This window comes from Schistocerca americana, chromosome 1, assembly GCF_021461395.2.
Source record: "Schistocerca americana isolate TAMUIC-IGC-003095 chromosome 1, iqSchAmer2.1, whole genome shotgun sequence".
NCBI classification, from domain to species: domain Eukaryota; kingdom Metazoa; phylum Arthropoda; class Insecta; order Orthoptera; family Acrididae; genus Schistocerca; species Schistocerca americana.
In genome coordinates, this window is record NC_060119.1 from 25,859,820 (window position 1) to 25,885,404 (window position 25,585).

The 25,585-nt window shown below is 47.3% G+C and overlaps 1 protein-coding gene across 3 annotated transcripts in view; it reads right to left on the bottom strand.

The window, feature by feature from the left end:
* Window positions 1-25,585, bottom strand: part of LOC124546004 (tight junction protein ZO-1) — a 710,801-nt gene that overhangs the window by 327,035 nt on the left and 358,181 nt on the right. For all 3 annotated transcript variants that reach the window (XM_047124988.1, XM_047124979.1, XM_047124983.1), the window contains exon 3: window positions 3,565-3,782. In XM_047124988.1, the coding sequence (XP_046980944.1) occupies window positions 3,565-3,782 (218 nt within the window). The remainder of the gene's footprint in view (window positions 1-3,564; window positions 3,783-25,585) is intronic.

The window sequence follows — 25,585 nt, forward strand, 5'->3', positions numbered from 1 at the left end:
GGTTAGTAAGGAATTCTTGTGCCAGGGGGTACCATTACTCCAGCAGCGCGGTTTACAGCAGCTGGACGGTCCTCGAGGCATGAGGAGGTGCTGCAATACGTATTTGGAACGCAACACCCAAACGTGGGATTTATTTAAGTGTGTGTGTGAGCCGTGGCGACCCATATCGATAGTGCCACTCTGGTGGTTTATCTTTCCTGCCACGGTCAGGGCGGTAAGCAGCGCCCTCTGGGGCCTACGCGAGGAGTAACGAGGCGAGGTCGTGTGGGGGGTGTGCTCCGGGACGTGGCGGAAGACGGTGGTCGGGTTCACGCAGCGAGTGTGGGACCGGACCTATCGCATCGAGATATACAAGTTGGCTCCGAACGGAAGGCGCCGTAGCAAGCAGCGGGAAGCGGGCGTCCTCTAATTTGTGTGAAGGAGTAACGATTTTTGCATTGGATGTTCCAGTGGTTCCCGAGAGTTGCGGTGGCTGCTTTCGGAGAAGAGAATTGGTAAGAGCTTGTGTCTACGCTCTTTTCTGTACGATGTTGCTGCCTGCCTTATAAACGGGTGAAAATCAGACGCTTGTATTGACTATACGGGAACTGGTGATGTAAAATTACATTTGTGATTGAGTCTCACTTGTACTGTGACACGCCGGCCGCGGTGGCCGTGCGGTTCTAGGCACTTTAGTCCGGAACTGCGTGACTGCTACGGTCGCAGGTTCGAATCCTGCCTCGGGCATGGATGTGTGTGTTGTCCTTAGGTTAGTTAGGTTTTAGTAGTTCTAAGTTCTTGGGGGCTCATGACCTCAGATGTTGAGTCCCATAGTGCGGAGAGTCATTTGAACCATTTTGTACTGTGACAATTTAGAGGCGAAAACTGTGGTGGTTTCATCAGGTCTGGTTCTAAGGGAGTCAGTTATTTGGGGTAACTGAGGGAGCACCATTATGTTGGTCTAAGTGATACATTCTCCACGTTTTGTCTATGGCTTTGCGAATCGAAATCGTGGGGGAGTAATTTGCTATTGTATTGATGGTTATGTTGTAAATACTGTTCTCTGGTGTGTTAAATCACGCGCTGATTTGTAGCCAATCTAAGCAGAAGTTACCATTGCTACTTGCTTATGTGCTACTATCCTTATGATTGGCGTTGTTTGTCATTTGACTGTGGGTGTGCTCACGTTTAAAAAAAATTATGGCTACTATTCATGGGGGTTGTCTAGTAAGGAAATTGCTTAAGCTTTATCATATGCTGTTGTGTTTGCCTATCACATTGGCTTTCTATGCAGTAACTGAAAGAATGTGTATGGTGGTTCAAGATTGTAGGCTGACTAGTATTTGAACTGGTGTTGAGGTTGAGGGCGAGATCAGCATCCCGCAAACCCGCACGCTGCGCGTGGTTAAATGTTCCGATATTGGGGAGCCGGCTCTCTGTTCTTGGATTTTTTAAGGATACGTGATGAGTGCATCGCTGTAGTTTTTCGCGTGCTAAATTGCGGGGTGTCGGTGCCGTCCTAGGGCTACACTTGTGGTGTATGTTATGTTGAAAGGGAATTAATTGTACCAAACTTAAGAGAGCTTTTAGTTTGTTTTAGGTCTGTACATGGAATGATGTTGATATTTTGTCGATTGGAGCAATAACTCCTGTGTGGGGAGATCCTCTGAGGGACTTGTATTGTACTGTTGCAGTGCAGTCCATCTGAAACGTGCTGCTTAGAACTTGGGACTGCAGCTCTCTTGTGTTATGTATTACTGTTTAATCTTAAATGTCTTGGATGTAATATGGGTGTTGAGGATTATGTAATTAATTTTGATCGCTGGTTCCTTAAAGGAAGTATTTCGTTTTAAAATATGTGCTCGGTCAGAGCCTATTTAAATACGATTTTAACTCATCATTCAAATTTTCTAGTCTCGCTTTCTTTAAAGGCTTTCAGTTAAATGATTGCTATTTGCCTATTTAAATGTTTGAGTGACTTAAAGGAAAAGAATATTATTTTGTAATTTGTATTGATTGTTCCTTTTGGGTGATACCTGACTTATGTGTTCAATAAATGAGTGTGTAGTCAATGGTGATGCACTGTTCTATTGCTAGCCTACCCTTTCCACTCCACAGCCTATTGAGCTGCTTTGTGTCGAAATTGTGTTCAGAACATCGCTCTGACCTGACACCTCAGTGTGTGTGTGTGTGTGTGTGTGTGTGTGTGTGTGTGTGTGTGCGGCTGGGGGGCGGGGGGGGGGGGGCAAGGCCAGTCCATTCGCTGAATCTCCTCTCGCTCCAAGTGTTGCTCCACATGTGCCGTCCGATGCGGTTGCGCACTGTCATAGAAACAAAGACGTCACGGACGAATACAGCCACGGGGGAAGGAGTGTACTGCGATCGGAGAGTGTACAGTGTTCAGAGATTTGGAAGTGGGCGGGCCCGTGCGACGTCGTGTCTTCCGTCACCACAGGACCTGGACTACTAAAACGATCACGCTGGACAGTGTTTCTGGGTGTATCGCGTTTTCCCGCCTCTCGGCACACGAGAATGCGTCCAGAGTTAGTACGGAGACTGAGTCTGCTTACCACGCGAGCCCTCTCCTCGTCTTCCAAGTCACTGTGCTCTCGGGAACACCGCACATCTTTCAACACGATGCACCGTTACCGAGATGCCGCACTCCTTCAGCACACGCGTTTTCGGCCGTGACGTGTCGTTTACGGATGACAATGCACGATCGCAGGTGGAGGAGTCGTAATGATGATATCCGGCGGACGGAGCGGCCTGTCCGTTCCCCGTGGAACGCGTGTGGGGAGCGCTCGGGAGGCGGGCTGTGGCGCAGCCGAGTACACCGACGGCCGCCCGGCAGCTGTCGACGGCGCCGCTGCAGCCACAGGGCGCCCTCCGCGAGAGCTCCTCGCCAGCGTGGTGCACGGGAGGCGTTGCACAGGATGCCCTACTGCGGTCCGTAATACGCGGGGGGTCACCGTAGATCGTGGTGACTTCAGTGTAATTACTGTACTTCACTAAGAGTGTCGTCTCATTAGGTATTTGTTCTAGTTACCTTCTATACTACACTGTAGCAGTACTTTCTATACATCGCCCAAGTTCCATCGATCTGTGTCACTTGGGAACGATACATCGCGCGAAAGTTACTTTGGTGCTTGAGATTTTTTTACGACTGAGGTGAAACTCGCAGACCGGCAACTCTCCGTTGCCTCAGCGTGAGTCGTTATCGTATTTAGTCCTGTTAACTGAGCGACATCTTACCTGGAATAAACACGTTAAAAAAGCTGCAAACAAAGGCTGTACTTTCTCTCCCGAAGGGTGTAGGAAGTGGGTTGCAAACTCCTCTTCCGGCGCCACCTTATACTTCCAGTCGTCCTGTACTATTCGGGAGCACGGCCTATGGCGGCAGATGCCTCCCTCAAACTCTCCCTCAAACTTTCAAAAATAAAGCTTTTACGATAGTATCGAGCGCTGAAGATAGTTCTCCCGCCATTTACACCCTCATCCACTTCGTAGAAATGTACAGATAACCCTTGCCCCACATTCTTATCCTCACATAGACGAGGAGCACATGACAGTCAGATGGCTACTTGCCGTCCTTCTTGCTGGCCTTGGTGAGGCAGAGCTTGAGCGTCTGCGCGTGCGCGGCGCCGTGCGGGGGCGGCGGGGGCGGCGGGCAGCCGGGCAGCACGACGCGCCGGCGCACCGCCAGCGACACCGTCGAGCCGGAGTCGCGCAGCACCTGCACCGCCGTCGCGTACTCCACGTTCTCCAGCGACACGCCGTTCGCCGAGATGATGCGGTCGTTCACCCTGCAACAGCGTGTAACAACGACGACTCTGTAATATTGTACATGTAAGTAATTCTTCTCATCTGGTTTTTCAATTACCTTGTGTAATTGATGTTCTGAATTCAATTTTTTTTTGTTTCACGCCATTGTGTTAAGAAAACTGTAAATAAGTTTCAATGTGAATATTAATGTTGATGTCAAATGTCAAGCAATATTGTAACAGAATTGAAATGTAACAAATGTTGAAACTGTTCTAAGATGTTTACTTGTAACTGTGCGTCTGGTCCATACGTAGGCAATGTGTCAGGATATGTAGAATGCAAAACCTCGGGTGAATACCCGGTCTGTCAGGGAGCGGTAAAATGTGGATGGCACGCGAGCGTGGGAAAATGCACGCGGGCACTGAACGGCACAACGGGCTCAGTAGTAGTTGGAGTTTGGCACTGGTTTCAGCAACACCTTCTGGAGCGAGGAGGCTCTCCTGGAAGACATAGCTTCACTGAGCCTCGCGTATGCCGTTCCAACGCCCACACATCATACCAAAATTCCGTAGGCACTAAATGGAAAAGTATTGCGACGCTAAGAAGAAATAAAGTACCGATACGTCAAGAGCCATAGCTGTGGTTGTATGTGTGCTCTGCGCCTCGCCATCTCGCCGCCCGCCAACCGCCGCATCGATATTAGCAGGTTGAAACTTTTAGTACTGTATTCGTATGTATCAGAGTGAACTGTGCAATAATAACCTAAATTTTACCAGAACTTTCCCATCATTTAATTATCCTCACAACTAACCTAGACAGGGTCCTTTCCAAATGTTGTGCAATCCGAGTGTCCCAAAATGAAAATTAAAATTTGTGTTAATAATAATTATTTGCAGAACTAGCTATGTTAGAATGGTGTTTAAAGAAATGTTTTGTTAATGAACCAGTAAATGAATAACGAAGGTCTAAGAAGTTGAAAGATAACTTTAATATTGATATAGTAATGAAGTTTATTATTTCGAGACAGATATAAAGGTATTTAATTGACCAGTAAATAAGATGAAAAGAGTAGTAACTTATATACTGGAAGTCTTGAACGCATAATAAATTCAGTAATCTTTTTTTTTTTAAATACACCGATCATAACAGTTTCAGGGTCTCTCCCCCCCCCCCCCCCCCCCTTAATTCATTTGAATTCTGTTCTAAATTGGTTTGACCAGCAAGAGTTAAAAGTCAAAATTTATCAGTGTTTTATCTTTATCAAAATTGACATTTCGTGTGTGGCACGAAAGTGCTATTTCTAGGGTAACCTATGCCCGATTTTAATCAGATTAATAGACAGTATAAAGTTTTGTAGTATACATTATAGTGTAGTGTTATGTATTCATGGTTTTTCTATATCAGTACAGATCGTGAAACTATCAGTTCAATAGATTTTCTGGTTCTAAAATTCTACTATATTATGCAGTGTTACTACTTGTTGTTTTGGATGAATATCTACCAACTTGTACAGGGAAGAAACTCAGTTAATGCCTAATTAGGCTGGCGACCGTATTATTATCAAATTGGTAGCATCTTCAGGGTTGCTTCTGGTACATCCTGACCTGTAATTACATTTCGAACTTGCTTGACGGATCATTGTTATTACAGAGTGGGTGTAAGTCTGATTTGCCACCATTCAGGTACACGTGGTCGATATCTATACGAAAATCCTTTCTCTTAAGGTGAATCCCGCTCACTTACCATAGCACAGGCTTTAACGAGTACTGTATCAGGGATTACAAACGCCGCACCCGTCTACACACAGTGTCCACAATTTTTTTTTGTTTTACTTATTACTCTATACCCACGTTAACCCCTCCAAAACAGTCTCCGGTACACTTATACCGGGGATTTTTCTAACCGCTGAAATATTTGTGCAAGTCAGTCTTCGGGATAGCATTTAGTTCGCTCAGCGCTGCCTTTTCAATCACATTTATGCCCGTAAAACGACGGACCCTTGAAAGCTGTCTCCATTTTAGGGCGAAAGGATACGGAAGCTGGGGCGTCACTATACGCCGTATCCAGAAATAAAGAATCTATTTCCTACAAATACTGATGGAACTTGCAATATTTGCTACGGCACCGGTTTATTAGTGATTACTTTCAACACGTTCACCACCAATATCACGACACGCTTCCCATTTTTGAGCAGTGGCGCGGAACACGTTCTGAAGCATTAGGCGGCAGCAGTAGCTCGTGTTATCTGGTTCCTGACCTGCCGCAGTGTGGTGTTGCGTCGGCCGAACACACGTCCTTCGATAAATCCCCAAACAGAATTGTCCGTCGGCGTGAGGTCAGGGGAACGTGCTGCCCACGGCGAGGGACCTCCACGTGCAACCCGTCGCCCAGGGAACTCGGAATTCGGGGACGTGCCAACATCTGATGCATAAAGAGGCGGTGCCCCGTCTCGCTGAAAGTAAACTGTATCCCGAAATCGATCCCGGGTAAGCTGTGGCAACAAAAAATTTCTGAGCATGTTGATCCGTGGCGCTCGTTACTGGCCCGCCATTCCCTTGGATGTCCATTATCGATCCTTCGATGTTTCTTATCTTTGCTTGCCTTGTTGTTTTTCACATTCGCGGGGCGAGTGGCAGTTGACGTTTGCTCGGGCTACCTGCTGAGACGCCGCTAGGTACGAGTTGGGAAGCAACCACGTATATGTGGAGTTGGTTGTACGAGGGCTGCCGGTTCAGGATGGAGGATATTTGCTGGCTGCCTGCCTGTCTGCTCTCCTGATTTTGCTCGCCGTGCCTTGCGACCACCTAGCTTGGGTTGCTGCCTGGGGTATCCTACACGAGCCATACCGGACGTCCAGCAGAACGTCTGAATCAGAGGCTGAGACGGTTCTGCGACCGTGTGGGCTGCAGATTCCTCGACTTGCGCCATAGGGTGGTGGGGTTTCGGGTTCCGCTGGATAGGTCAGGAGTCCACTACACGCAACAAGCGGCTACACGGGTAGCAGGGGTTGTGTGGCGTGGGCTGGGCGGTTTTTTAGGTTAGATGGCCTTGGGCAAGTACAGAAAGGGCAACAGCCTCAACGGGTGCGGGGCAAAGTCAGGACATGCGGGGACCAAGCAGCAATCGGTATTGTAATTGTCAACTGTCGAAGCTGCGTTGGTAAAGTACCGGAACTTCAAGCGCTGATAGAAAGCACCGAAGCTGAAATCGTTATAGGTACAGAAAGCTGGCTTAAGCCAGAGATAAATTCTGCCGAAATTTTTACAAAGGTACACACGGTGTTTAGAAAGGATAGATTGCATGCAACCGGTGGTGGAGTGTTCATCGCTGTTAGTAGTAGTTTATCCTGTAGTGAAGTAGAAGTGGATAGTTCCTGTGAATTATTATGGGTGGAGGTTACACTAAACAACCGAACTAGGTTAATAATTGGCTCCTTTTACCGACCTCCCGACTCAGCAGCATTAGTGGCAGATCAACTGAGAGAAAATTTGGAATACATTTCACATAAATTTTCTCAGCATGTTATAGTCTTAGGTGGAGATTTCAATTTACCAGATATAGACTGGGACACTCAGATGTTTAGGACGGGTGGTAGGGACAGAGCATCGAGTGACATTATACTGAGTGCACTATCCGAAAATTACCTCGAGCAATTAAACAGAGAACCGACTCGTGGAGATAACATATTGGACCTACTGATAACAAACAGACCCGAACTTTTCGAATCTGTATGTACAGAACAGGGAATCAGTGATCATAAGGCCGTTGCAGCATCCCTGAATATGGAAGTTAATAGGAATATAAAAAAGGGAGGAAGGTTTATCTGTTTAGCAAGAGTAATAGAAGGCAGATTTCAGACTACCTAACAGATCAAAACGAAAATTTCTGTTCCGACACTGACAATGTTGAGTGTTTATGGAAAAAGTTCAAGGCAATCGTAAAATGCGTTTTAGACAGGTACGTGCCGAGTAAAACTGTGAGGGACGGGAAAAACCCACCGTGGTACAACAACAAAGTTAGGAAACTACTGCGAAAGCAAAGAGAGCTCCACTCCAAGTTTAAACGCAGCCAAAACCTCTCAGACAAACTGAAGCTAAACGATGTCAAAGTTAGCGTAAGGAGGGCTATGCGTGAAGCGTTCATTGAATTCGAAAGTAAAATTCTATGTACCGACTTGACAGAAAATCCTAGGAAGTTCTGGTCTTACGTTAAATCAGTAAGTGGCTCGAAACAGCATATCCAGACACTACGGGATGATGATGGCATTGAAACAGAGGATGACACGCGTAAAGCTGAAATACTAAACACCTTTTTCCAAAGCTGTTTCACAGAGGAAGACCGCACTGCACTTCCTTCTCTAAATCCTCGCACAAACGAAAAAATGGCTGACATCGAAATAAGTGTCCAAGGAATAGAAAAGCAACTGGAATCACTCAATAGAGGAAAGTCCACTGGACCTGACGGGATACCAATTCGATTCTACACAGAGTACGCGAAAGAACTTGCCCCCCTTCTAACAGCCGTGTACCGCAAGTCTCTAGAGGAACGGAGGGTTCCAAATGATTGGAAAAGAGCACAGATAGTCCCAGTCTTCAAGAAGGGTCGTCGAGCAGATGCGCAAAACTATAGACCTATATCTCTTACGTCGATCTCTTGTAGAATTTTAGAACATGTTTTTTGCTCGCGTATCATGTCATTTCTGGAAACCCAGAATCTACTATGTAGGAATCAACATGGATTCCGGAAACAGCGATCGTGTGAGACCCAACTCGCCTTATTTGTTCATGAGACCCAGAAAATATTAGATACAGGCTCCCAGGTAGATGCTATTTTTCTTGACTTCCGGAAGGAGTTCGATACAGTTCCGCACTGTCGCCTGATAAACAAAGTAAGAGCCTACGGAATATCAGACCAGCTGTGTGGCTGGATTGAAGAGTTTTTAGCAAACAGAACACAGCATGTTGTTATCAATGGAGAGACGTCTACAGACGTTAAAGTAACCTCTGTCGTGCCACAGGGGAGTGTTATGGGACCATTGCTTTTCACAATATATATAAATGACTTAGTAGATAGTGTCGGAAGTTCCATGCGGCTTTTCGCGGATGATGCTGTAGTATACAGAGAAGTTGCTGCATTAGAAAATTGTAGCGAAATACAGGAAGATCTGCAGCGGATAGGCACTTGGTGCAGGGAGTGGCAACTGACCCTTAACATAGACAAATGTAATGTATTGCGAATACATAGAAAGAAGGATCCTTTATTGTATGATTATATGATAGCGGAACAAACACTGGTAGCAGTTACTTCTGTAAAATATCTGGGAGTATGCATACGGATCGATTTGAAGTGGAATAATCATATAAAAATAGTTGTTGGTAAGGCGGGTACCAGGTTGAGATTCATTGGGAGAGTGCTTAGAAAATGTAGTCCATCAACAAAGGAGGTGGCTTACAAAACACTCGTTCGACCTATACTTGAGTATTGCTCGTCAGTGTGGGATCCGTACCAGGTCGGGTTGACGGAGGAGATAGAGAAGATCCAAAGAAGAGCGGCGCGTTTCGTCACTGGGTTATTTGGTAACCGTGATAGCGTTACGGAGATGTTTAATAAACTCAAGTGGCAGACTCTGCAAGAGAGGCGCTCTGCATCGCGGTGTAGCTTGCTCGCCAGGTTTCGAGAGGGTGCGTTTCTGGATGAGGTATCGAATATATTGCTTGCTCCTACTTATACCTCTCGAAGAGACCACGAATGTAAAATTAGAGAGATTAGAGCGCGCACGGAGGCTTTCAGACAGTCGTTCTTCCCGCGAACCATACGCGACTGGAACAGGAAAGGGAGGTAATGACAGTGGCACGTAAAGTGCCCTCCGCCACACACCGTTGGGTGGCTTGCGGAGTATCAATGTAGATGTAGATGTAGAAGTTAAGCAGCCTTGTGTTTCTTTTAAAGAAAAAGAGCAAATGCATAAGACCTTTTGTAACCAATTTTGGTGGCCTCTTAAGTGTGGCCTTAGCGTTTACACTGCCTTTGGGGAGAGCTAATTCTTCTAAATTTAAATAGTTGGGGTTCCCTGTCCTTTATAATCTTTTGGGGGTTTTGTTTGAATTTTCTCTTTGCGGTTCTTTCCTTGTGCTTGGTCAAATGTTTACTTCTATTGCGGGAAGTGGTTCCTGGCTAAAACTCGGACAAGGTATGTGATGTTACTGTCGTCTCCGGCATTGGTCTGTTCAATTAAGTGTTGTCATCTCTCCGGGCGATCTGGTGTCACTCCTAGTTAATTAATGCTGGTTTATGTGTACTTAATTTTGAATTGGCCATTTGAATTAATATTTGGGAGCGCAGTATAGCACTAAGGCAACCTCATTGAATACCACCTTGTGCCCCGGTCTAGTACCTTAATTTTCAGTGGCACGAGTTAGCTCCACTACCGGTTTTACTGATGTGATTCCTTCAAAATCTTGTCTTGTATAAGTTTGCCCCATGTGTGTCAGGGAACACAGAGATGAGCTTTAGTGTCACTTCAGTGCTAGTCAGTTAATGGAATCTTCATTTTAGCTTGGCTTCCACTGAAGAGTCTGAGTGGAGCGTAGTGTGTTTGATTTGTTATTCATTTAATTGCTGTAAGTTTGTTTATTTAATGGGGAGCGAGACATTTAAAGACTGTTGGTATTAACTCCCCTAGTTTCTGGGTGTTGCTAATTCGTTCCAAATGGCCTACTACTCATTCAATGGCAAGGCTGTTGATTAGTTGGTTACTGTGAGTACCAATTCATACTATTTATTTGTTGCCGAAATTGTTAAGGTGTCTGTGTCGTGATTCAATCACTTGCTACGTGTTTGAGCTCAACTGAAATAAACCTTACATTGCCTCCTTAAAATTTATTGCCAGCAAAAACCCTTAAGCTATCTAAGTTTTGTCACTGCTTATGTTAACCTTTACTGGGAGCAATATTTCATGTAGTTGTCTTAAAATGTGTATTTCTCTGACGTAATAAACGAGTGATAAAAGAAAAAAAGCAAAGGGGCCCGGTCTTTCCCATTGTGTCCGGTTTGTAACACATATCACATGCCTAGGTACGCTACCCCAGTCGTGGTTTAAGGAAAAATGATGTGTTGGTGAATGTGCCAACACCTTGTAGATAGAGGAGGCCGAAATGCACGCTATCTAACGCAGACGGGCGTGAATTCTGGAAAAGGATAAGTAGTGAATGGTAGCAAGAAAAGTATGCAGCTCCTCGAATACTTAACTTTTATTCGTTGTTGGTTTACAACGTTCTTGATGAGACATTTCATACGATAACTATCAAACTATGTAAGGCTAATGGCGCCTTGCTAGGTCGTAGCTATGGACTTAGCAGAAGGCTATTCTAACTGTCTCTCGGCAAATGAGAGAAAGGCTTCGTCAGTGTAGTCGCTAGCAAAGTCGTCGTACAACTGGGGCGAGTGCTATTCCGTATCTCGAGACCTGCCTTGTGGTGGCGCCCGGTCTGCGATCACACAGTGGCGACACGCGGGTCCGACATGTACTAAATGGACCGCGGCCGATTTAAGCTACCACCTAGCAAGTGTGGTGTCTGGCGGTGACACCACAAGAACTGTCCGTAAAACTTGTCACACGTGATGCCCATCCAAACATTAACCTCGGGAGGGTCTCGCATGACTTCAACATGTTCCACCGGTGGTGCCTTAGCGCAGGTAACGCAGTTATGCCTGCTAACCTTTCCACAAATGTGGAAGGTCACTCCATCCCTGAATAAGGTGTGATTCAGGATCTCCAACGAGGGGCAGGTCGATGCACGTGGCTACACGCTCTGCAAAATGGTGGAGAACAAGCAGGTCGAACGGCTTCTTCCTCCAAGTACACCACAACAGCTCGTGCACCGCCGAGCGCGGAATGGTCAGTTCCACTGACAGACGCCGCACCTTTCGGTGGATGTCCATCCTTCCGTTGTAGGTTGACGGACGACCTCGTCCGGGCTCTCTTGCTAGCGGTCGAGTGCGCTTCAACTTCTTCATCAATGTGCGGTCTTTTTTTTTTTATCGGTAGGAACATCGCGATAGAATTTGCGCTGAAACCTCATCCTAATGTCATCGTACGACGACCTCCGTAGCCTCCACGTCACAATCGTGATCTTCTTTTCTTCGGTAAACATTTTGCACACTCACACTGCAAACAATGAAATACGTGTTTCATTGATGGCATGCGATTACTGCACATTATCGGGTAGCACAGTAGACACAAAATATGTTACCTGCACCAGTAATGATTTAACAAATACAACGTATTTGTAGAAAAGAGATACTTAATTTCTCGACACCCTGTACTACCGCTTTGGGTCAAAATTTCACGAACGGCCAACGAAGAGTGAACTCGTGCATTTGTGTGCTGCAAAATGCCATCATTTGTTTCGCCACAAAGCCGGTGTTTCTTTCCGGACTCCTTCAGTCAAGCGGCAGTAGTCATTATTGATCGTTCGATATCAGGCAAGAACTAATGGTGCACTTCGCAGTAAATAACTGACAAACGCAGAGAACGTAACGTTCATATTTGAGCGCTCTTGTCGAGATTTCATCGGTCTTGGCGATCCACAATATCGTCCGATATAGGTATTGCAGAATTGGGACTGGTTGACACGAGCAACGTTATTACACAAGTCCTAAGAAAAAGAATAAATGTATCACACAGACTTAAACCATTTCCCATTAAAGAAATTACACCTTTAACTACAGTTAAAGTGTTATGTGCACGGAAAAGAAAACTGGAAAAGTAAAGAAAAGAAAATTAGAGTATACAGATGAGATAACTGCTATAAAGGAAGAATATAAGCTGTAAATTGAAAAGGAAGAGGCTACAGCGGATGTGCAGGCTACGTTTACGTATGACTTTAAACACAGAATATGGAGAAATCTAGCTACGATTAGGGAATACAAGATAATAGGGTTTTACAGTACAGAGCAGTGCTAGGTGGCCATATGTTGGAGTACTGGCCGAAAACGACGGACTGGAGCACGTTTACTATGTTAAACGACACACGAAAAATCTGTTTATCAAACTCCATTCCTCCTTAGAGCCGCTTAAAAAGGATGGATACATTATATCGAAATGCGGTGGGCTCGATGTCAAACACTTAGCAACAGAACAACCGTTTGCAGAGCTTAAAACCATCGGAATAACAACCTTTAATAGCAATTCGTTTGCAAGAGTTGTAAACAAAGTTCCATACTGAAATACCGCAAGAATGTGCAGCAGAAGAACTTGCAGCTTACACCCAGAAGGATGTGTAGTGTTATAACAACAGTGTCATACAGGAAATAAGAGGAAAAATTAAAGTCCCCGAATGCTCTCGTCTAGAAGAACTGCCAGAAAGAACAGAACTAACTGTCAGTGCCACAAAAGAGGTAGTTTACAGGAAAAAAATAGATATACTGGAGTTCGAAGACATACTTTCTCTGTGTTCGTCAAATTACTGGCTGGAGAAAGAAATACAGTAGAGTCTCGATAGTTCGAGGTGAACGGGACCGGAACCACCTCGAACTATCGAAAACTCGGACTATCGAAATTGAAATGGGGAAAAAAAAATTATGATACTGTAAGTAATACAGGTCAAAATATGAACTTTATTAAAATGAAAGTATTTACACATGCATTTGCATTGGCAGAATAACAATAATTATTTATTTAGACAAGTTATAGTGAAGTGTCTTTTGTCTGGTGAAGCTGCAACGTTTCCTCGCGGCAATGTCACGCCACCACCGTCTCAGTAGCAGTAGGTCAGCTTGTGTCGCCTCAGGCTGTTGTTCCACGTAGCATACGGCGGCCTCCAGAGCAGCGTAGCCATCGGTGTGACTCATCACCGGTGAAGCCTCTGCCTCGTCACTCTCACACTGCGATGGAATGTTAACCACGTCAATTACAGAAGAGTCTGTCACTTCCAACTGTTGGTCCGAATTTAACCACTCGCCTACTTCCACCTCTTCTGCCTCTTCACACCCTGGCAATCCTCTGATTAAATTACACAATGGTTGAGCGTCCTCATCTGCTAAATCTTCAGTTTCTGTGTCTGGCATACTTTCCTGTAGAATTTTCCTCCGTGACTTAGAAATTGTGTCTGACTTTATTTCGCTCGAATATTCGCTAATCCACACGACGTCCTTCAAAGTCACTTTCTTCAAAGCGCCTACAATGCTTTCGTTGTCTTCGGAATGCAGGATTGACTGTAGCAATCGCCGTCGATACCTTTTTTTTTTAGACATTCCAGAACGCCCTGATCCGTGGGCTGAATGAGACAGGTGACGTTTCGTGGGAAAAACAAGGCGCGGATACCGTCGCACTGCAGTTCTCCTGCACTTTGATGTGACGACGCATTATCCATGAGCAAAATTGCTTTGAATATAAGTCCCCTTTCTTTTAAAAAATTCTTGCAGTGAGGTACAAATAAGATAAAAAATCAGTTCTTGAAGATTTCCTGATTCATCCAGGCATTATTCTGACGTGTATAGACAACCGGAAGAGCTGAGATGGATACATTCTTGAACGCTCTTGGCCTGGCAGACTTCCCAATCACAACTAGTTTTAGTTTGTGGTTTCCAGTTGCATTTGAAGCTGCCATAACTGTGAGCCGCTCTTTGCTTTTTTTTTGTGCCCAGGAGCTCTTTTTTCTTCACAAGGAGCAAGTGTTCTCGCTGATAACATTTTAAAATTTAGCCCAGTTTCGTCACAGTTATATATTTGTTCATTAGACAAATTTTCGTCAGTTATGATTTTTTTAAACTCGGCGTTAAATTCTGAAACGGCCTGAGCGTTACCAGAGAGTTTTTCTCGACATACGTCTAGTTGGCGCACTCCATAACTCTTCTTCCACTTTTCGAGCCAGCCCACACTAGCGGCGAAATTGTCCTCTCCTTCCCGCAGCTGGTTTCTGAGAAACAAAGCTTTTTCTTGCAAGATTGGGCCAGAAGTCGGAGCACCCTTCTGTCTCCGTTTGGTAGACCACATGAACAATGCCTCACTTGTTTTTTCGAAGTCTAACTTCTTGATACTTATTCGACTGAGAGATTCGTGTGAGCATTTCTGTGAGGAAAACTGTTCCAATTTAAGTCGGTTTCTTCGCCAGTCACCAACAGTAACTTCACCGATGCCATGTTCGAGAGCAAATTTTTTTATAGTTTCTCCCTTGTCGAGTCGTCTTAGCGCTTCTAATTTTAGATGCAAACGCACAAATTTCCTCTTTTTTGTTACAGCACTCGTCTTTATAAGGTGTACAACGGAACACACACTCAACAAACAAAACGACACACAACACTGTACAGTACAGGTACTGGGAACTACAGCAAAGTATGAACTCCCGAGTTTTGATCGGTACAGCCGGCAGCAGTCGGGGTATTTCGTCCATACTGACAGCAGATGTTCGTGCAACAGGGCAGCGAGCTAATTGTCGGTGTTGACTGCATTGTTGTCTGCTTTTTCACTGAGCTGTACTCTCCCTATCTATCTTTTGCAATGATGTTTTCATTATTTATCATGTCAGTAAAAATAAGCAATATTTGATTGTTTATTCGCTAATCTACGAACATTTCTAAGACATTTCCTATATACAGTGATCCATGGGCATGTATTTCGGTTGTGGAAAGTGGGTAGTCGAATCATCTTGAAAAGTAGTTGAAACTAGGTAGTTGAAAGTGTAGTGACCCCCTTTTCGTACCTATATGAATTGTGATTTCAACGCACTGAGGAGTATATCCGAACGTAAGTGGTAATAAATTCATTTCGTAAATGGCTGCAGAATATTGCAATGCAAGTGTTCAACAGGACGGGCAATACGGCTGTAACAATATGTCCCCTCATCGGCACCCCTAAGCGCACCCCAGCATTTTCCTTGTTGTTCTATCGATAGCGATGTTGATTATGTTACACCAACATGGATCAGTGATGTCTTTCCAAGCATTACATCCGTGAGTGCGGTATTCATTATTATACATAGTGTCGGACGCCTGTCTTTCATAACACTTGTTTGAGAGAATCTTGGCAGGATGAAGCACCTTCCAGAAGAGCTGATTCAAAGAATTTGTCACACAACTTCCTAGGAATGAGGAGAATCGAGACATATAGCCAGTGTGAGTAGAGATGTACCATAATTTTTCGGGCGCTGACAAATATAAAAGATAACTGCACTGTTCGTCTGAAATTCGTATATGTTGCAGTGTAAAGTTACTGTGGCTTATGTTGTGGCATGATTAGACAGATGAGTGCGTGTCCTATCGTGAGGGATGTACAGATTCAGCACATCGAAAACCGCGAAAGTATGAGAGAAATTTTTACGTGGAAAATTATGTGTGCTATAGATACTGAGATTCATTCCAGAACCACAGCCGTCAAGAGGAGACATTACCTGTACATCAGTCGGTGTCATACTGTTGCAGCAATTGGAGTATTTAATTGTAGTTACACTGGTAAATATGTTCCTGCCTCCCAATATTCTTGTGAGTCTTGTATGTATTTGATGATCTGTAGACAACTTTTGCGAGGTTTAACTGTCTGTGTAAAATAATTCTGCTGCTGAAAGGCTCGTCTGCAGAAAATAATGGCTGACGGTGCTCCCACGCCCGCAGCAGCAGCAGCAGCAGTTTGATGGGTAAATTCAGTGACGAACGAGCTGTCCCCTTAGGATCGCTAGGAGCAATGCACGCTGTGCTATTCTGGGGATCATTGGAACATCTCTCTCGGCGCTGAATCCGCACGGCGGGTATGCATCGTCGTGCCAGCAACGGTGTCTAGGTGAACACGTATTTCGACAGGAATTTCTCAGGTGTCAAGTACGAAAGAGATGCTGCTGCCTCATCCTTGCAGGACTCGAACTGACAGCAACGCGTCGCTTGGCAGCTGAAGACCGCGACTCCACTTTGCGGGGGCCGCCGATGCATCCCAGCTCCTGGGGACGTGTGCGAAGTTGGCAGTGTTGGTGTCGGGCGTCAAGTGGCGGGATGTATTTTTTATTACTGATCTTTTGTTTAAATTATATACCATCGATTTCACCGACCAATGGGATGCTGAGAACTAAAAAAAACTACCCCATAGATGTGAAGAATAGGGATTTAATTAATTTGCATAATGCACCAGAAATGGCGTTCAAAAGCGTGTGAAATTTGAAAGGTGTACCACAAAATGGTGGGAGGACATAACTAATTAATTAATTTGGTATCAAAGGCGGTACAATAGTTTAAGGAAATGGCGGTGACATGGAAAAACATTAGGTTAAGTGCTGACAAATGTCCAAACATAAGCTTAAGACAACCAGAGTACAGTGCCGAACATTTGGTTATGCAACATGTTTGCCACATGTAATTGCTTCTTACTAAATAGCAGATAATGATGAGCAAGCCGGCCGGAGTGGCCGTGCGGTTCTAGGCGCTATAGTCTGGAACTGAGCGACCGCTCCGGCCGCAGGTTCGAATCGTGCCTCGGGCATGGATGTGTGTGATGTTCTTCGGTTAGTTAGGTTTAATTAGTTCTAAGTTCTAGGCGACTGATGACCTCAGAAGTTAAGTCGCATAGTGCTCAGAGCCATTTTTTTTTTTTTTTAGCAAGCGAAATCCAACCCCACAAACTGAATTCTTTATAAATAAACAATACACCCATGAATTTACTGTTATGAGATCCTTCCTCTCCACCAGTTTCCGTATATTTCATACACTACCTTGAATCCCCTAAATTGTTTAAATAAACAATATTCCACACAATATCTAAATTGTTTAAACAATATTCCATACACTACAATCGAATTCCCTCCAAATGATCGATCAACTGAGTCTTTTATCCGCCAATTTCTGGGTGGGAGGCGAAGGGATGTACCAGAGGCTGGGGGGGGGGGGGGGGGGGTTAATTAATTGATCAACTTAATTAAGTAGCAAATCAAATTGATAAGAGCGAGGGGGGCTATCCACGAATTCAGACCTCAGTGAATGCTGGATGTATACTGCAGTTTCTGTTGAGAAGAAGGGCAGCAGACAACGGTTGATACTAATAATAAAAGCCTGAGAATGTTCAAATGTGCGTCCTAAGAGACCATACTGCTGAGGTCATCGGTCCCTAGACTTACACACTACTTAAACTAACTTATACTAAGAACCACACACACACCAATTCCCGAGGGATTTTTTTTTTTTTTTTTTTTTTTGTGGTTTTAGGGCGCACAACGTCAGTGGTCATTAGCGCCCAGACTACGTTAGGAATGCACCGCGAGGCACAAGGTTAAAACAGCAACTAAATGGAAAAACACGATAAAAGACAGACTGACAGGCAGAGGATTAAAAAAACAGCATAATCAAATGTCCTTACAGAGGGTTGTCAAGTTGATAAAACGAAGAACGCGAGCAGCTGCTCGTGGGTCATCCGCTAAAATGGCATCTAGAGTACATGGCAGGCCAAGATCAAGACGCAGTGTGCGAAAATCCGGACAGGACATTAAAATGTGGCGGACCATCAGCAATTGCCCACATGGGCAGAACGGCGCCGGCGCAGCCGTCAGCAGATGGCGATGGCTGAACCGGCAGTGTCCAATACGTAACCGGGCCAAAACGACCTCCTCCCGCCGAGAAGGGCGTGAGGAGGACGTCCAAGCCGTGGGAAGAGGTTTCAAGGCCCGAAGCTTGTTGTCCGTAAGTGCAGCCCAATCGGCATGCCACAGCGATAAAATGCGCCGACAAATGACCCTGCTACAATCTGATGAAGGGACACAACAAGAAGCTGTCCGAGGCTGGAGGACCGCAGCCTTGTCCGCGGCATCTGCAGCTTCGTTCCCAGGGATACCGACATGGCCAGGAACCCACATAAAGGTAACCGGAGAACCGTCGTCCACCAGCTGCTGAAGAGAGCGTTGGATCCGGTGCACGAAAGGGTGAACCGGATACGGATCACTGAGGCTCTGGATGGCGCTCAGGGAATCAGAGCAGATGACATAAGCAGAATGTCGGTGGCGGCGGATGTAAAGAACAGTCTGGTAGAGGGCAAATAGCTCAGCTGTGAAGACCGAACAATGGCCATGGAGCCGGTATTTGAAACTTTGTGCCCCGACAATAAAAGAACACCCAACCTCGTCATTGGTCTTAGAGCCATCTGAATAAATTAAGGTCATATTAATGAACTTCGAACGAAGTTCGACAAAACGGGAGTGGTAGACCGAACCGGGGGTAACCTCCTCTGGGAGCGAGCTGAGGTCAAGGTGAACGCGAACCTGAGCCTGGAGCCAAGGTGGCGTGTGGCTCTCGCCCACTCGAAAGGTTGCAGGGAGTGAAAAATTAAGGTGTTGAAGGAGGCGACGAAAGCGAACTCCAGGGGGTAGCAGGGCAGAGACATACAACCCGTATTGACGGTCGAGAGAGTCATCAAAAAAGGAACGATAAGACGGGTGGTCGGGCATTGACAGTAGCCGACAGGCATACCGACAAAGCAGTATATCGCGCCGGTAGGTGAGTGGCAATTCACCAGCTTCAGCATGAAGACTCTCGACGGGACTAGTATAAAACGCTCCGATCGCAAGACGTAAACCCCGATGTTGTATGGAGTTGAGGCGGCGTAAGATGGATGGCCGTGCAGAGGAGTATGCGAAGCTCCCATAATCCAGCTTGGAGCGGACGATCGACCGATATAGGCGAAGTAGGACGGTTCGATCCGCTCCCCACGACATACCACTGAGAACACGGAGGACATTTAGAGAACGGGTACAACAGGCAGCCAAATATGACATATGTGGAGACCAGCTAAGTTTCCTGTCAAATGTAAGACCTAAAAATTTTGTTGTCTCCACGAATGGGAGAGCAACGGGACCGAGTCGTACGGACGGTGGGAGAAACTCTTTGTAGCGCCAGAAGTTAATACAGACCGTCTTCTCGGCAGAAAAACGGAAGCCATTGGCGACACTCCAGGAGTAAAGACGGTCAAGAGAACGCTGAAGACAGCGCTCCAGGAAACATGTACGCTGCGCGCTGCAATAGATGGTAAAATCGTCCACAAAAAGGGAGCCTAATACATCAGTTGGGAGGCAATCCATTATGGGATTGATCGCTATGGCGAAGAGAGCGACGCTCAAAACTGAGCCCTGTGGCACCCCATTCTCCTGCCGAAAGGTGTTCGACAGGACAGAACCCACACGTACCCTGAACTGTCGATCCATTAAAAAGGAACGAATAAAAAGAGGGAGGCGACCGCGAAGGCCCCATGTATGCATGGTGCGGAGAATGCCCGCCCTCCAACAGGTGTCGTAAGCCTTCTCCAAATCAAAGAACACAGCTGCGGTCGGGCGCTTCCGCAAGAAGTTATTCATAATGAAGGTCGACAAGGTAACCAGATGGTCAACAGCAGAGCGGCGCCTACGAAATCCACATTGTACATTGGTAAGTAGGCGTCGAGACTCGAGCAGCCAAACCAAACGACAGTTAACCATTCGCTCCATCATCTTACAGACACAGCTGGTAAGCGAGATGGGTCGATAACTGGAAGGCAAGTGCTTGTCCTTCCCCGGCTTAGGAATCGGGACAACAATAGACTCGCGCCAGCATGCGGGAACATGTCCCTCAATCCAGATGCGATTGTAAGTACGAAGAAGGAAACCTTTACCCGTAGGAGAAAGGTTCTTCAGCATCTGAATATGAATAGAATCAGGCCCTGGAGCGGAGGACCGTGACCGGGCTAGTGCGTTTTCGAGTTCCCGCATGGTGAATGGGGCATTATAACTTTCACGATTCGAGGAGCGGAAGTTAGGTGGCCTAGCCTCCTCTGCCTGTTTTCGGGGGAGGAAGGCAGGGTGGTAATGAGCGGAGCTCGAAACCTCTGCGAAAAAGCGGCCGAAGGCATTGGAGACATCCTCAGGGGCTACGTCATTCGCGACCGTCAAGCCAGAAACTGGTGAGTGGACCTCAGTGCCAGATAGCCGGCGCAAGCTACCCCAGACAACAGAAGAAGGAGTAAAACTGTTGAAGGTGCTTGTGAAAGCAGCCCAGCTGGCTTTCTTGCTTTCTTTAATAATACGACGACACTGTGCACGTAATCGTTTATAAGTGATACAATTCGCCACTGTAGGGTGGCGTTTAAAGGTGCGTAAAGCACGTCGACGAGCACGTAAAGCGTCTCTACATGCTGCGGTCCACCAGGGGACCGGTACGCGACGTGGAGAAGAAGTAGTGTGAGGGATGGAATATTCAGCAGCAGTGAGAATGACTTCCGTGAGGTGTGCGACCTGACGATCGCAGCTTGTGAAGGTTTGATCCTGAAAGGTCGCCCTGGAAGAGAAGAGCCCCCAGTCTGCTTTGAGATGTTCCAACTAGATGAGCACGGAGAGGGGGTATGCTGCAGGAGATGGATAACACACGGGAAGTGGTCGCTCGAATATGTATCAGAAAGTGCATACCACTCAAACCGGCGTGCAAGTTGGGTAGTACATATAGAAAGGTCTAAATGGGAATAGGTGTGAGATGTGTCCGAAAGAAAAGTATTAAGGCAGACAAGATTGAGCTGGTTGAAAAGGTCTGCTAACAGGGAGCCCCTCGGGCAGGATGCTGGAGAGCCCCAAAGGGGATGGTGGGCATTGAAGTCTCCAGTTAACAAAAATGGTGCAGGTAGCTGAGCAATAATTTGCATCATGTCTGCCCTGGTAACGGCAGACGACGATGGAGTGTAAACGGTACAAATGGAAAATGTAAAAGTGGGGAGAGTAATTCGGATGGCAACTGCCTGCAGGCCGGTGTGCAATGTGATGGGATCATAGTAAATATCATCCCGGACCAGCAACATAACCCCTCCATGAGCCGGAATACCTACCACAGGGGGTAGGTCAAAATGCACAGAGGTGTAGTGTGCCAAGGCAATTTGATCGCATGGGCGTAGCTTCGTTTCCTGGAGGGCTACGACGAGCGGACGGTGCAAGCGGAGCATCAACTTCAAGTCCTCTCGGTTGGAGCGAATGCTGCGAATATTCCAGTGAATAAGTGCCATCGTAAGAAGAAAAGGAAGATGAAAGAAGGGGTCACCTCGAAGGCCGTTGAGGGCCTGGCTTCGAGCGAGCACTGCCGCCGCTATCAGTAGGCGGACAGTCATCGTCCATTGGTTCTATAGGTTCATCGGCCATCTTGGTAAGATGGCCGGGAGGGGGAGCTTCCTCCGCCGGTGAACGGCCAGATGTTCGGCTACCAGCGGTGCGGCCAGGCGAAACGGATGACGGCCTGGGGCGACAACCGCTGGGTGGCGCAGGAGAAGAAATGCGCCGTGGCGAAGAAGGAGAACTGTGGAACTGTGCTTCCTATGAGCCTTCTTGGAAGGTCGTTTTGTGGAAGTACTGGTCGATGGCTGAGAGGTCGAGGTACGTAGGAAGTCTGCACGGGACGGTTCCTTCTTGAAGGCCCGTGCATCTGACTTCTGGGTCTTCGTCTTAGCAGAAGCTGTATGAAGGGGCTTGTGTCTGTGGGGTGACGGGAGGAAGAGGAGACGTCGACCGCGCGATCTTAGCACTGGCCGAACGGACGACCGTGGTGCTGAAGGTCAGATCGCATGTCTGGATTGCCACCTTCCTGGTAGTCCGAGGAGAGGCGAGGACAGTACTGTATTTCCCCGCTGGGAGCAGCGTGGGCTTCCTACTAGCAAATAGCTTGCGAGCAGCCGAGGTGGACACTTTCTCTTTGACCCGAATTTCTTGGATACAGCGTTCTTCCCTGTAGATGGGACAGTCGCGGGAGGATGCTGCATGGTCACCCTGACAGTTCACACAACGAGGAGACGGAGGTGGACAGTCACCCTCATGGGCATCCCTGCCACAAGTGACACATTTAGCCGCATTGGAACAAGACTGGCGAGTGTGATTAAAACGCTGACACTGGTAGCAGCGCGTAGGTGTCGGGACATAGGGGCGAACAGAAATAACGTCGTAGCCCGCTTTGATGCGCGATGGCAGCTTAACACTATCAAAGGTCAAGAAAAGTGTCCGGGTCGGTACAAGGTCATTGTTGACCTTTTTCATGACCCTATGGACAGCCGTCACGCCCTGCTCAGCGAGGAAAGACTGAATCTCCTCGTCAGTCAATCCGTCGAGGGATCTAGTATAGACCACACCACGAGACGAATTCAAAGTTCGGTGAGCCTCCACCCGGACAGGGAACATGTACAGGAGTGTGGCTCGAAGCAGTTTCTGTGCCTGAAAGGCGGTCTCAGTTTCTAGTAACAAGGTACCATTACGCAACCTGGTACAAGACTTAACAGTACCGGCTATGGCATCTACGCCCTTCTGGATAACGAAAGGGTTGACAGAGGAAAAATCCTTTCCGTCCTCAGATCGAGAAACGACGAGGAACTGTGGGGCAGGCGGTAGTACTTTTGTCACTGGTGGCTGGTCAAGTTTCCGTTTGTGGGCAGAAGTCGAGAGAGAAGGAGAGAAATCCATTACGGATGAATCCCCCATGATTGCCAGCGTCTCCGATGGCGCGCTCCTTCCTTGTGGGGACCCTCTCAGAGGGCACTCCCGCCTTAGGTGAATGTTTACACCTCAGGTCACACCTCCCGAGAAACAGACGGAGGGACCAATCGGCATGGTTAGAAGTTATCAGCTCAGGCAATCACCCCTCCCTGGACCTGGCCTTGTCCAGGGGGTAGGTGCGTGCCTTACTTGTCTACCCAGGGCGGGGAATTACGCGTTACCCCGTCACCGGCTACGCGTGCGAACGCGTGGGTCGGCCTTCAGGCGCGCACAGGGAGGAAGGAAGAAGAGGAAAAAGAAGAGAGAGGACAGACTGTCTCAAACGCCGAGGCGGAGACCAGAGAAGGCAAGGAGAAGAAGGCAAGGAGAAGAAGGCAAGGGAAAGAGTAAGGAAGACAGTGAGCTGGAGAAGAACAAAGAAAGGAACCAACCAAAGGAAGGAAGAAACGAGAAGTGAAAAACGAAAAAGACCACAAATACAGGTCGTGGAACCGTCCGTCTCCGGACGCAGGCGCTAACTACCCCCTTGAGGGGGATGGACTCCTTTTAGTCGCCTCTTACGACAGGCAGGAATACCTCGGGCCTATTCTAACTCCCGGACCCGCAGGGGGGATTCCCGAGGGAGGACTCGAACCTCCGGCAGGAGGGACCGCGCAATCCCTGGCATGGCACCTCAAACCGCGCAGCCACTCCGCGCGACAATATAAGAAGCCGACCCCCACGAATACTCGCCTTAAGAACTGGAAGCTGGTATGCAGGCGTCCGCGTCTACATCGACAGTCGGCAGGTTCAGTTTGCCCAGCAGCAGCTCTCTCTATCTCTCCCGCGTGTCAGACAAAGCCGTTACCGTTCCCGTTGCCCTTGTCCGTATACGTTCGAAACGGCTCGTCAACCCTATTTGGCAGGAGTCCCACACACTCGAACGATATTCTAAGACGGGTTGCCCAAGTGTTACGTAACCAGTCTCTTACGCTCGCTGACTGCATCTTTCTGGCATCCTAACGGAGAACCGATGTCTGCCGCCAGCTTTACCCACAGCTGAGACAGTGTGATCGTCCTGTGCTACATCAATAGAAAGCTGCGTTTCGGTGTTTTGTGAAGTAAAAATTTTGAACGTTTAAAGCAAGTTGACAATTTCTGCACACCTTTCGAATCTGTCTCGACTTTTTGCAGCTTTTTCAGATAGTACTTTGTCTCCGGAACAACTCAAGTTACTGTTAATATTACCTCGAAAGTCATTCATGTACACGACGAACAGCAACGGACCCAACACATTGCCCTGGGGCACACTCGAAGTCGTCTCAACATCTATCAAGGACACTCTACCAGATAGAGTGATGCATCGTCCCTACCGAGCAACCCACAATCAACTCACAAATGTTGCTTGAAACAACGTATTGCCGAAATTTTGTTAATGAGCATTTGTCCGGTGCTAGGTGAAATGTTTGTCGGAAGCGAACAGGTACTACGCCAACGTGACTGCCTCGGTCAGTGCCAGATTGGCACTCGAAGTCAACTCGCTGTTCCTCGCGAGGATTCCGACCGTAACGGTCGAACTACAGGAGCGTGCTTTCAGGTTCGACACACGTTCCTATTGTTAACCAGGTTTCCTCCTGAGATCTCTGAAAACCGCTAGCAGAGGTTTTCTCGTGTGGTGCGTTGGAGTAGCACCAACGGGTGAACGGCGGCAGTGGAGGAACGTGGCGTGTTCTGCCGCACGGAACATAGACTAATGAATGAAAACGTTGTGGCCATCTGATTAGTAGCTTATCTGCACACTTCTCGAATGTAATACAGCAACGGTTATGGACGGCACGGATTCCGAAAAGCCCCGGTAGGTTTGCGGAAGTATGTAGTACCAGGTGTCTACGCGAGGTCACGTAATGCTCGTAAATTTGGGGACGGTGCTTTTGGTGTGCAAATGTCGCCCCATAGCAACAAAAATATATGTTCCTCCGTGTTATGATGAGTCGAATTAACTGGCCAACGCATCAACGTGACTGGAGTTGAGTGCCCCTGAAACCACTGTAGCAGGGTTCTGGCCCCCTGACACAGTCGTCCACATCTGGGGCGACGTCGAGCGCGAAGCGATGCGGGCCGTGCCAAGTAACGGTGCACGGTCGACAGCTTTCGTGTTGCTCTCGACTGCTACCGTAAGTCCACCGGAGCCCAGGGGAATGTCCGACACAGTACAATACGATGTCTCGCTGCCCACGTTATTCCGAACTACGACGGAGTGTTGTTCCGGACACGGGTGTGCGGCTGACGACGCGTGGAAGTCTGAGGTCTGAGTGTGGCCGTGAGACGGCCTCAGATAGGCAGATGGTAAGGCGAGCAGTCGCGATAAGCGGGCAAGCGGGGTTCGAGTCCCGGCCCTCGTTTCATTA